This window comes from Temnothorax nylanderi, unplaced genomic scaffold, assembly GCF_030848795.1.
Source record: "Temnothorax nylanderi isolate EJ_2023f unplaced genomic scaffold, tnyl_v1.0 TNYL_tig0025_pilon, whole genome shotgun sequence".
NCBI classification, from domain to species: domain Eukaryota; kingdom Metazoa; phylum Arthropoda; class Insecta; order Hymenoptera; family Formicidae; genus Temnothorax; species Temnothorax nylanderi.
In genome coordinates this window covers 792,976-806,906 of record NW_027249087.1, presented here as the reverse complement: position 1 = coordinate 806,906, position 13,931 = coordinate 792,976, and the positions used below count along the sequence as shown (strand labels likewise).

The 13,931-nt window shown below is 40.6% G+C and overlaps 1 protein-coding gene across 6 annotated transcripts in view; it reads right to left on the bottom strand.

Moving 5' to 3' along the window:
• LOC139769877 (uncharacterized) overlaps positions 1–13,931 on the bottom strand; it is a 288,097-nt gene that overhangs the window by 42,580 nt on the left and 231,586 nt on the right. For all 6 annotated transcript variants that reach the window (XM_071701356.1, XM_071701357.1, XM_071701363.1 and 3 more), the window contains one exon: positions 46–146. In XM_071701356.1, coding sequence (XP_071557457.1) covers positions 46–146 — 101 coding nt within the window. The remainder of the gene's footprint in view (positions 1–45; positions 147–13,931) is intronic.

The following is a 13,931-nucleotide window of genomic DNA, read 5'->3' as shown; positions in this document are numbered from 1 at the left end:
TCTGAAATTTGTGGGTGGTGTTATATATACATACATATTACTTACAGCGTAACAGGTTCTTCGGGGCTAGAGGGCGAGATGGAGAGCGACATGGTAGTAGCGGTCAGGCATCGTGATGTTCCCGGTGATCTGACTCGATCGTCCACCTGCAACAAAACGAACGCAATACGGTCATTCGTGACACTACGATTAATCGACGTCGCCAGTTTCTTGGAGATTGCTTTACTTTCTGAAAAATCATCGCAGTTGTTTTAGCGGCTTGCGAATTCTTTCACGTCGCGATAGGTGGGAGAAAGCACGGAGAAGGAGAGGCCGTCGAATTCTTCGCGCGATACTTGCTACCGTCGATGGGGAATTGAGCAACAGGTAGAGCAGACATGTCCTCGAGGCATCATGCTCGGCAGAGCACACGCGTGATTCACTGCATAAGTGAGTTATCAGAAGCACCTTTTTTTTCGCTTCTCTCTGCTCGAGCTCAAACGATGGGAAAGCAAGATTATGCAGAAGAGACGCGTCGCGAACTCTTTCGGTCATATTTATTGACGATTAAAATCAATATTAATAGAAGCTAAATTCCTCGTTCTGAATACTTCATATAAAGAACGTTTATCGAAATTATCAATCTAATCTAAGTATCTGACGATATCTTTAATTGAACATAAAATCATATATTATAATTTTGTAAAAATAAAGACTCGCGCGAATATTTCGAAATGATCCATTTATTCCATTTCATTGATTTTTTAGTTATATATAATTCTACGTATATTTGAATATATAAATTCTCTTCGCATGTGATCCGTACATATACTAAATAAGTTTATTACACGTTCAGTTTAATCAATGAGAAATTGAATTGATAAAAAATACGATTAGAACTAATGCACATATAAAATTGATACATGAAAATCAATCCATGCAATAAATTAAATTAAAAGAAAAAAGGTGAATTAACGCATAAGACGAATTATTATTTAATGTATAAAATTCGAATTGATTCGACGAAATGTCCGATAGAAGATACTGTTCTTTTTTATTTTACACGGTGATTATAAAATGACTGTCGCGATTTCCAAGGGATTAATAATGAGCGTGGACGATCGCAGGGAGAAACAAACGTAGCCTCGGGCAAGTGGACCAGACTCGCAGCGCAACCGACATCAATCTGAACGAGCGAGCCGCACCCCTAACGATCCACCGAGTCATATAAATTTTATTGCCATTTCATAAATCCCGACGACCGCCGCGAATAACCGTCCGGGAGCTCTCCGAGAGATTATCAGGAACGTATAAAGTTGCGAAACGTCGCACGGTTACGATTCGCTCGATCGTCATTCTCGGACGCTTCCAACGCAATTCTCAAGTACGATTGCGAAAACTTCCGCGAAAATATAATGGTAATTATCGTCCAACTTAAAAAGCGATCAAGCTGCTTGGACGATTGGCATTTTATACCGGATCCTGAACTTTATGTTCGCGTAATGTCGCATAGAAGGATGTTCGAGTCTAACGAATTGTCGTCATCATTTGTTCGCGTTTGAATCTTAATTAACACGAACGTGATGCGTAGGCAGATCGTGCGACACGTTTTCATTTCTTCGAATATAGATATCCGAGAAAAAATAATTGTTTCATCAATGTCAACAGTATCAATAGAGAAGTACATCGTTCTTTTATTATAATAAAAAATCAAATAATGTTTAATTATTACATTATTTAATAATACATATATATAGTTTTTTTTGTTATTTTTATTCTGTCTTATACATAATATATGCACGTTGTACGTACAAATCATTTCAAAACAATTACGTAATGAAAGTAAAAATAAGTCACTTTTCGTGTATAAAAACTATTCATTTTTTATAATGTACACACACACATAAGCGCGCGCTTGTGATAATAGAAGTAACTTTAAAATATTAAAATGTTTAAATATTTTATTTATTTTGTGTGTGTATAAGTTTTATTCTATATGTAAGCAGTTATAGCACAATATATTGTACATTACATTACATGTTACATTTGATAGACATTCTCATCTACACATTAGATAAATATTAAATTATTGAAATATTAGGCTCGTGTTCGCAAATCAAATGAGGGAATAAAGGGCCAACGAAACGAGCTAAAATTAAGATATTACATTAAAAATATTATTTTGCCAATGTTGCAAGTTTCGGTTTCTTCATCGCGGCCGACGACAAGAGATAATTCGCGTCTGCCAGCAAGAGGTGTGCATTGCCTTTAATTAAGAAAAAAATGTAATATGGACGAAGAACTAGACGCGGTTACGACGGTACCTCCTGCAGTTCTTGAGCCGCAGGGGTCGGTCGTTCCCGCGACCACGGAGGGTGGAACAAAGGAAGTTATCGCCGCGGAATTTTTATGTCGACGAGAGAAAGAAATGTAAATCAGGTCCTGGCGCTCTCGCTCTCCGCCGTCGTGGACCGAGAAAAGATGAGAGAAGACCAAAGAATATAAAAATGTCATCATTTTGTCGAAATATCACAAACCTCGTCTACTGGAATTAATACAATACTTATACACTTGCTTATTTGTGTATTTAAAAAAATATTGCTTTTTACATCCATAGAATATCGTAGGAGTGTTATCTAATCATTTTACAAAGCTTCATTTGGCAAAAAATATTAAGATGCCAATTTTTTAACGGTTACTTTTATACGCAATGTGAAAACAAGAGAGATGTTATGTACTTATCATATATCTACTAAGGTAGAATATAATAAGTACATAATGTGATGTGAAATTTACATAGTTCGATCATGTCAACGCATTAAAAGCAGGCACGGCTGAACCGACAATCAGTCATTCAGTCGTACGACGAATGAACATTGAGGAGATGAGAAGAGATAGAATCGAAATGTAATTAAGAGAGTAAATAATCCGTACCGAACAAACTCCGTAAAATGGATCAAAGAACTCACGAGAGTGAGAACGAGCGCGATAGTCGTGGAAGGGAACTCCGACGAAAGGTATCGGGGTGAACTACGTGGAACCGCGTCTCGCCCTGTCGTCGTCCTGTCTAGCTCGAAGCAGTAGGGCAACGAAGGAGGGGGAGAGCCCCGTCGGAGACCCTCGATAAATATTTCCGTCAAGTGACCGGGGTTGGAATTCAAAGAGAGTCGAAAGGTGGAATCGAGAACGGGACGACTCCGGGCTGCCGTCATTCGGGGATGAGAAACGCCGAAAAAGGAAAGCCAAGGCGAGCCCGGGGCCAGTATATTTGCGTTACGTTATATAGTTGCACGTTTAATCAGCCATATACTCGGAAGGAGCTGGAAGAAAAAGACTGCGAGAGATGAGAGAGGCATATATTCAGTGTGCGTGTACCGAGAAAAGAGAGAAGACGGCAGTTACGCCTTTAGAGATGTTCAAAAGGACCTTGGTTACAGGACAGCTCATTTACATGCGTTATTTACACGCAAATCAAATTTTTTACGAGTCTTACCATAGTGAACGTGAAAGCACGATGTATTATTCGATTAAATTATTAAATATACTTTTTCAGATATTAAACGGAATTATTTAAAATAATTGTTTAATTAACTATATTAATTGCTTATTAATATTAAAATCCTGAGGATAGTATTTCTTTTTCCATGATAAACGAACGGGATTACTTATATAATTTGTAGTATGATATTCAATCGTTGGCGAGGAAAAGAAGGGAAGGAGATTAGAGAAGGAGAGAAGCAGAGGCGCCTGTGGGACGTCGATGGCGTGACAGATTGCCTCCAGTATTTTCCACCACATGCATCATCGGCAGTCGCTAGACCTTAGCTCTCGATGCTCGTAACTTCGCCATCCTCCTTAATTGGCGTCTCCTACATCGAAGGTACTACTCGTCTCGCCGACATCGAAGATCGCTCGTCTCGTTAATACGCACATCCGAAAATGTTCTTACCCGATAAGCAATCACGTCGAAAAGCCGAACTCTCTAAATTAATGTACGACTCGCTGAGACGAGGCGTGGGTAATACATTGATAATAGAACGAAGGGTCGGTGACAAACTGCCGACCGCACTTTCATCGTCAGGGATGCGATTAGGGAAAAATTCGTCCTGTTTTAATGGGGAGTGAAAATTAAATACCGCGGTATGTCCACCCCTTAAGTCCGGCCACCTAATAATTCATACGAGGAATGTAAAAAGGGCAGTGCAGACCCCTTTTTCCACGGGCACGGAGAAAGCGCGAAGAGCGCGGCGGAAGTCAAGGGGGTAGAAAAAATACGGGTTCCTGTTTATCTTGAGATTTGTAGCCGCCTTGTTTCCCGGTATTTATTGGCTGCTCCGGGAGCGGGAATACCGCAGCCTGACGGACCGTTAAATTTTATTATGTTTTTTTCACCGATGCCGAAATAACGCGACGCCGGATACGGCTGCCTGTATCGCAGTAAGGATAAATTCTGATCGACCGTGGTACAACATTTCTCTCAAGGGCCATAGACTCGCGAGCTCTCTTGCCTTATCCTCACGCTCTCGTTCTGTCACCCTCTTTGCGCGGAGCTTGGAAACGAAATTCGATTTACGCGGAATATCAAATGATATAATAATAATACGATTATAAGTAGGTATACATTTTGCTCTGTTTACAATCAAAGTTTTTTAATTTCTTAATTTCGTGGCAAGTATGTTTTACACGTATTTTACTTAGAAAATTTCTAAGCTAAGTTAATGCGAGAGTTTCACACTTAGCAAACGTAGATTCTAAGTGTTAGAAGCGCATTGTAATGTATTTCTATGAGTAACGTCTGCAACACTCGTAATAACGACGAGTTTTCACCTAGGCGAATTCGTTAGGAAGGCTCGTGAGCACATGTATTCTCCCCCAAGTCTGCATCCTGCAATGGTCTAACCGCCTTCCCGTGCGAGGTCATATCCGAGATTAAGGAGAAACCGTGGTTGCAGGCTCTTCAGGATGATAGTTGTAGGCATGGTAGAGACTCTTCGCTAAACCAGGCGCCTCATTATCTTAACAAATCTAATCTCGTGGTGGGTGTTTATAAATGTCTTGTTTTCCCCTAAAACGACTTTAAGGACTGACGAGGAGAAAGACGGGAGAGTTTCTACAGATTACAGTCTACTATCCCTTTATTGTCCATAGAGGTGGAAAACAATGTTTCACCATGTATAGAATATATGTATATAATAAAAATATAAATGTATATTTTTGCCATATTTTATTATAAATAATTTGAATTTATAAGAATAAATTTAAGACATTCTATTTCTTATCTTTAACTATATTATTAATTCTTTAATAAATATATATATAAAACTTTCTCTGTTTAATTGAGAAAGTATAAAAATTAACAAAAAGATGTTATTGTTGATGCCAATGACATTTCTTAAATCATATAACTTTTTATGCTAAACGAGGCATGACACAGCATTGAAATATAAATAATAGGCGTAGAACGTGTTATACGAATCAACTAGATTCCTAGTTTAATCGGTGTCTGCAGACACGAGAATGTGGAGAACACAAGGCTGGCATTCAAGGAAGGGTAGGCCTCTGTTATTATAAGATGGAGAGTACAGCTTGTCACAGAATCGAGAGACCCTGATCCCTAAAGAGCAATAATACGAATCCTCTCTTTATCTCTCTCTCGCAGTTATCATTAAAATTGTCAAGGCACGCGTAAAAGTTAATTCAAAAGTTAATTCAAGCCTTTATGGTAGGCCGTGATGTAATCTTCTTCATGATCCTCTTAAAGATCTTAGGCTACTCTTTTTCATGCGTTTCATTAACCCATTTTATATTGTAAAAATAAAGTGTTTAAATGCCATAGAATTTTTTTATATGTTTATATAATTGCTTCTGCTATATAATTTTATGTTTATATATCTTATAATTATTTCTATAACTAAAAGTTTCATCAAATGTAATATTAATCAAATTCGTTAGAAATTGATGCAAAATGGAAACAATATATTAGCATATATAGCTGCTCTATTTTGAATATACATGTAATCATTTTACTTTGAGTCAAATCTTGCTTTAACCACGTCGTCTCCAGAAATCGCAAAACGAGAAGCTTGTACCACAGTAAACTCTTTCTCTTAAATTTTTATTCGAATCTCGTACGAAGAGGTTGCATCGGGGGCTCGCTTCATCCTCGAGAAACCCAGGCTCTTCTATTCTGTCTCGTCTTGGGCATAATTTGCACACAAAGTACTAAGGAGTAAAGTACTATGCGGGGTGCCAGCACCGTGTTATACGTATCCGCGTTGTACGTGTGCGCGTTATGTATGTACCGAACCCGAAGACATTATGCTAACGCCCTTCCATGCGATGGTTCTCTGATGCGCCTGCCTTAGGTTCTCGTCCTTAATAATCGATGCGAATACAAAACACCTTTGAATTAATTAATAATTATTACGTATAAATTTTTCATTGTTTATCATTTTCGTAAAATAAAGGCTTTCATGCTTAAAAATTTCTCTTTGATTGTAAACTTCATGTAACATGTCTTTAATACCTCCAATTATACATCAATGAAAATATTTTATTATTTTTAATCAGCACAAAAATAAAACATTTTTCATCGATGAATTAACGTCAATATTATTTCTCTTTGCCTCTTAAAATTCCATCAGTTTTTCGTTATAAAAGATTTTCTCTGTATCAGTAATTGGAATGCAAGAACATTAATGGCGGACACAGCACGGGCCGCATATATGTATGAATAACGACCACCGGCTGGCTCTAACGAAAGAATAAGGAGGCATTCTTCCGTCAGGTAATAAAAAGCCTGTCACGTAGCGGTGGCTCCGCCGAGGACGACCGCAATGAGAAAGTGTGGGTAGCCAGAAAGAAGGGAAAGAATACTGATTCATTATTCAATCTGGGTCGAGTGATTAGCATGCGCCAGTGCTCGACGTCTTAGTCCTCGGATCCTTCTAAATAATGTAAGGCGAGCCGCTAGCCCAAACCACCTTCCTGATGGTTCCCTGACTTTTCTAGCATCGCCTTGAATATATTTCCAAATTATGCACGCGTTCAGATATAGATAATACTTTTCTGTAAATATTTTAAATATCTATCGCACGTAAATATTCAATTATATATAATACATGTATCAATATTATCGTAATTATCACTGTAATTTCATTCATTTTCCAATATATTTTCAAATTATACATTTAAATACAATTAATTGACTAAAAATTCAAGAGTCTTTTTGAAACAGTCGTTTGCAATTTCAACAATAATTTTAATAATATTTCTAATTTCTTGAATATATACACTTGAACTCTCTAGCGGTTATACAAAACTTACATCACACCGCTTTAAAAGTGGCATGTTTCGATTATCCGACGGTAGATTATAGAAAAGACTAATAATACTCTCTAATCCGTCCACGAAAAAATATCGTTGTCTCGAATCTCAAGGGACAAAGAAGAAAAGGCCGAAGGATAAAACATTTTTAATGTAATTAAGTGGGAATCTCTGCGGTGTTCTGCCCTGTTCTGCCCCGACGTTACCGTTACCAACCTCCTCCCTTTCTCCTCTGCCTCTCCGCTCCTCCGGAGTTGACGGTGGTCTCGGCTTGAGATCTGGATGTAAGAAGGGTTGTATTCAGCTTGCCTCCGGGGCATGTTAATGCACTCCGAGATCTTAGCACTTACACTCCAACACGCCCGTCCTCGTCGTTGTCGTTCTCCTGCCTGCTTTTCCATCCCCAGCCATTTTCTCTTTCTCTTAAACTACCCCCGACCAAAGTCTCTGGCGCCTCTAGAGAGCTTTCACGGACGCCGCCTTAAATCCGGATCTCTGCGCGCCTTTGCCTCCCCCTTCCCCCCTCCCATCTCTTACTCCACCGAACCACCTCTCGTCAACCTCGAAGCTCGTGTACCCAACTCTCGAAGCCACCGCGAAATTTTCCATCCAAAAGAAGTACCTTCGTGGAAATTTTATTCTTGTTTAAAGACCTCACGATTTAAATTTTGATTACTGTGCAATAATTATATAATCGTACCCATGATTATATAACCTTAGTGCCTATTTTTATTGCCTAAAATTATTAATAACACGTAAAAAAATAAATCATTTACAATTAGAGATAAAATGCTACTAAAAGTCAAAATATTCCAAATGCGTTTGTTCTTGACAATTTCAATCAATAATAGCAACAAATTCCCTTTGAAAGCAAGAAGGGAAACTTCATGTTAAAAATAAGCTATCTTTTTGCTGTCTAAAAATGATCTGTACTTCTACTTTAAAGAAGCTTTTGAGAGAAAGAGAGACCGAGAGAGAGAGAGAAAGAGAGAGAGATGCTCAATGGCTACGAGGATGAGAGAATCCACGGAAAGAAATCTTAATTAACGAGAGGATTGTTCCAGTCGCGAAAAATTGGTGAAGTACCAACCAGCAGAATCAAGCGTGGCTTTCGGCGTGGCGCGCCAGCCGGGAATGATCATTTCAGACTCAGGGGATGAGAGGAGAGGAAAAACGCCGCTTTTCCCGAGGACGATGGGCGCCATGGCCACCGGTGGTGGTGCGCGCAAGGGCACACAAAGCCCTTGACGGATGGGTAGCCACCGGGCTGCGGCGTAACCCCCACGATTACGAGTGACCACCTGTTGAAGGTCCTATACGCACCTGTGTACGCACACACGACTCGTCCTCCCCGCACCACGAATACAGACGGCATTTTCATCCGTGGTGGCGGAAGAAACGATCCGTAATAATATGCGTCAACTTCCGGACATAAATTACCGGAAACAATCGGCGAAAACTTGATCCACACAGAATCATATGCACGAATAATACATTTATTCAAGTAAAGAAAAAGAAAAAAATTAAATGAGAGAATAATTTGGTTGAATTACAATATATATGTACAAATACGAAAATTTTATATAAATTTAATTATACAACAAAGACAGCGTTATTTCCACTACATTTCTTTCAGACTGGAACAAATCCATTCGACGATTAACGATACTCGATTGTACTCCTGTATCCTGTCGCTATGAATCAAGTTCTCGTCGAAACAATCGCTATGCTGACGCGACGTTGAAGAGCTCGGATGCAGCTCTGAACACGGAAAAGTGCTTCGGCGTTTTTGCACGGTCGAGCGCTCGTCAATCCGGAGATCGAGAGCATACTCGCGCGCGCGCGCGCGCGCGCAAGTGTGTATGTGTGTGTGTGTATGTGTGTATATTTTTTTATTCTTGGTCTCTCTCCACATCAGTCCTCCCCCCGCTTCAGTCACGGCCGTAGAACGCGACGGGGACGCTTTATTTCCACCCCCGTCGCGATCGTTCCATTTGTTTCGCAGCCGGCATTGCATGCCTTGCGGCGACGAGCTTTCTCTTTCCACCTTCTCTATTTATCTGCCTCCCACCGCCTCTCTTTTTCTCCCTGCCACCCTCTCTGTCACCCTTGCTCTTCATGGTAGATCCGAGCGGTGGACGAATCGACTCGACGTTATCTCGACATATCCGCGAATACACGTTTAATGCGCGACGCCGACGTATTTATTCACCGGCGTACTTTCCCCATTTTGACGAATGACGCGGCCACATCGCGCGCTACTAGTCTCTGAATGCCGTGTTGTCCGCATGATTTTTCGCCAGCAATACGAGAGGCGAATTCCCTTTTCTCGGGAAAAAATTCAGCGTGCGTAAAGAACAATTAAGAGTTTAAAAGCAAAAGCTGCTATTAATAAAATTTGGGCGTTTGTGATTTCATGTGACGCTTCGCAAGATTTAATGTTAATAAATGTAAGAATGTAATTTCGTAGATGTTACTGTACATATGATTCATGTCAAGGATGTTATCTTCACATATACATATCAATGTATATCTAATTTGAAGAAGACGCAAAACTAAGAAAGATCGAAAACGCGCAGTTCTCTTGGCAGGTGCTCATTAGTAATCCAACATCGTGCCGTCCATTACGCATTCCGATTCCACGTTAACCCCCTCAAAGTTGCCCCAAACCCTCCAGTCTCGTCTTATAGGTTCCTCGATAATCCATCGTCATCGTGTTGAACCACCTTGTCAACACAGAAGTTTGAGCAGCGCGCATTTCGTATTACTTCGTGCTAATTTTACGACTGTTCATCAGAAATTACGTAACTAGGCATATTAAAATCCCTCTATATATTTAAACAAATATTTTCTTTTACAACATGAAGAATTTTTTGTCATAATCTGATACAAATTAATAAACGAAATTTGGCGGCGATGACCATTGCCAACGAGGAATAGCCTCGGCAAGAGGCAATCTATGACGGGGAAGTAGTACAAGTCAAACGAGCGTCGGCCAGCCGAGCCTTTTCAACTTCTTCTTTTTTTTTGGCGGTAAGGGCGACCGCCGCTTAAAGTGGCGGCTCGCTAATGATAGTCCAACCCTTCGAGGACTTCGCGACCCGAACCCTCTCGAAGCCGGCCTGCATCTGATGGCACTTCAATCCGTTAATTGGTGTACAACTTTTTCGCTATCCCTCTTCACGTTCGCTCATCTCTCTTCTCTCTTCTTTTCGGGACGGAAAAAAAATTTATTAAATTAACCGCTGGCCGAGCGACATTGCCCCGTAACTTTATTTCACACAGGACTCCACAGAGTAATCTTCATGCCGCTTATGCGTTGGTCGTGGATATTTAACGTTTTACTCGAGTCACTGCCCGCTGCTTTCGACGTTCACGCTTGACGAAACTTTAAAACTCACTTAAACGCATGGCGAGTAATTTTTATGCCTTCTTGGATGCTCAGAAAGCGAATTAGCGATTTATGATCAGGTAATAAGTCATTTCGCTTTGTATATTGAGCTCCTTTTACGAAATAATTTCTAAATTAATTCAACAAGTACTCTTCTAATATATTCTATTCATATCACTTACAAAAACATTAATAAAGAGTACACTACGCAATAATAAATTATTTTTGTGCGGAAGACTCATAAATATAAACATGTACGTTATAAAAAGGGATATTTGCAATAATCAATTCTAAAACATGTTCATAACACTATGAGAGCATTATGTACAGTTTTAAATATATTCGATCAAAAATATGCAGCTAAAGCACGATTTCGCATAATTACTTAGCAATTCTAACTGCAACGATCGGCGGGAAGAGGGATAAGGCTTACACGGATCCTGCCAAATGGCAGGAGAGAAAAAAAAAGAAAAACGAAAGAGAGATCACCGCCGGTATTCAAATCGATTACACGAGAGCCAATGTAAAAATTATGCAAATGTCGTTTACAAGTGAATGGGACCCTCGCGACGAGCGAGGTTACAATTAGGCAGGAGCCAATTCAATATCGAGGGCCATTCGAGAGAATATTCAACGGGATGGTATTAAATGCCGACTGGCTCGTTTCTATAAGAACAGATCGGCGTTATCGTTAAAACCGCGCCAGCATTGCGTGTGACAGATGCGTAAGCGACAAGAAATCAAAGAGGACCAGGAGAAAGCAGAGATCCATACGATTTGTACTTGTAATACATTTCGTATGCTAATAATATATTACTATATCCTTTCTTCTTTGACTCCTTCAAAGCTTAATTTTTAAATTATATTGATTAATTATAGAATTCAAATGACATTACTACAATTCAATTAAGTTTAAGTTTATCTACAGGTCTGTTTTATCCTTAAAAAAAGTATCCATTAGTGAATTTCTTTCATTAATCAGAGAGTCAAAAAAGGAAAGTTGTCTCTTGTATACGCACTTATGTGTATCAGCCAAAATACGATACATTAATATAATAGTATGCCGCGGTCGAACTGAAAGTCGAATGAAACTATTTCTTCGTTAAGTCTGCTTTAGTAGGTTACAACCACGAGTACATCCCTTGAAGAGACCCTCCATGCTTAAAGCATCGATGGAATTACCGGCGGGTGATGAGTTTAGCGGAAGGGATATACGAGATGAGAGAGGTCTCTCTCCTCTCTTCGTCCCTCTTCATCCCCTTCGCGATCCGTACTGAGATATTCTAGGCTTCGTTGGGAAATGATGAGCCACGCCAACGTAGACTTCGTTCGGCCGACGTTCATTCGAGCGTTTTAATTATAACGATATCCCTGCACTCGAAATCGACGTATCGTGTAATCAAAAAATGAGACCAAAATGTGATTGCTATCTTAAAAAACGTGTAGCATTTGCATATATAAAAAAATCTCCCCCAAGAAGAAATCTTTCGCGTGCCACGCTGGATTACGATTGGATTAGTCGAGGATAGGTTGTCGCAACGACATTAAAGGACGCGGGTGCGTTTAAGAAGCCGAAGGATTCGACGGATTATGGATTTCTCGCGCCCGCCTTCATCTACATATGTTCTCGTCAGCTGCGCTTTGTTTCCCGAATAAGAGCTCATCACGGATGCAAAACCATCCATTCATATTCAAAATTTTATATCTCGGCCACGGAGGGGCTAATTTATTCGGCTTCGATCCCGTCCGCGACAAATCCAAACGACGCACCCTCCTCTCTGCCACCCTTGCTTCGCCTCTCTCAAACGCACGACCATTAATAATCTTGCCATTTCTTTGCATTTTAATTTTTGTTTCTTTTATTAGATTTCCAATCGAGAAAAAAAAAACAAAAAATTTACCATGAGTAACATCGATGTTACACAAATGATGCATTTGGTCAAGAAAAATACGAAGGGTTCGAATTTCTAAATATGCAGAATTACTCTTTCGTTCGTTCTCTCGGTGTTTAAGCGAGGTCCAAAGAGCAGCGCGTTGCAGCAGCCGCCAGCACTGCACCCTCTCGCGTCTTGCTCGCTCTGTCTTCCGTCGAAGAGATAATCATATTAGCCAGGCCATAACTTGTCTATGCATAAGTATAATACCCGTCGTCGCCCGTAGTCCCAGGATCCTAGCCAGGATACCGCGTATATTTTACGCGCTCTGCTCGGCCGCGTTCGCGCGCGCGTGTACCCTCAGGACCCTCAGCCAGAACTCCGACCGGCTGCCGTTGCCGCTGGCTGCCGCTGCCGCCGCCGCCGAGAGAGAGAGAGAGAAGGCGCGAGATACACTGGGGTTTAGGTGCGCAACGTACAACGTTAATCAGCCTAATTGAATTAAGCACGCGCGACTGTTGTAATTATGACTATTTATAATGATCCCGCCCGCGCGCTTTGCGATTCGCCCCTCCGCGCGTGGAATATTAGTTTACGCCGCGAACGCGTCGCATTTAATGCCCGACGTCGTCGCCCGAGCTTGTTAACGGAGAGGCGACCGAGCACACGGCGATACACGGAGTTTCGAACAATCGTCTAAAGTGGAAAGATAAGCCGTTGCCGTCGTGGCGACCGAAACAGCGCCGTGGAAGGTTAACGATACTTTCTCGTTGTCAGAAATAGACTAGGCACAACAAACAGGAAAGTTAAATCGTAAACGAATTATACTAACCGCTCTGTAATAAGATAGACTCGTGATAGACTTAATTCGATATCAATAATTTTGTGGCCTAGAAAGAAAGGAAAGAATCGTGCTGTGCTATTTCATATTTTTTGTTTCTAAACTACGGAATCAGTAGTCTTGGTTTAAAATTATACTGACGTAAAATTATACTGGCAAGATACATCATGTTTTCAATTTCAATGTCGCATATAAAAAAAGAAAATCAGAAGTAGTCTTCAGAAACGTTTAACTGTTGGTAGTAAACGACACATTCCACTTATCTAATCTGCTCTCTTTATCGTTGTAAAGAGGCGGCCGGTAAATGTACCGTATTAATGAAAACGGGTGTTAGCCAGGATTTCCGGGTGGCTCGCTCTCTTCGCGCCTTCCTCCCGGAGCTCTCTCCATCCTCCCTGTATATTTCCCTCTCGCGCGCACCCACGCCTGGGCACGCATCAGAAGTCGTACTTCATTAAGTCGGCAACACTTCTTCCAGCGACGTTACTCATCCCTTTGGGACAGGCGCCGCGAGGAGGCG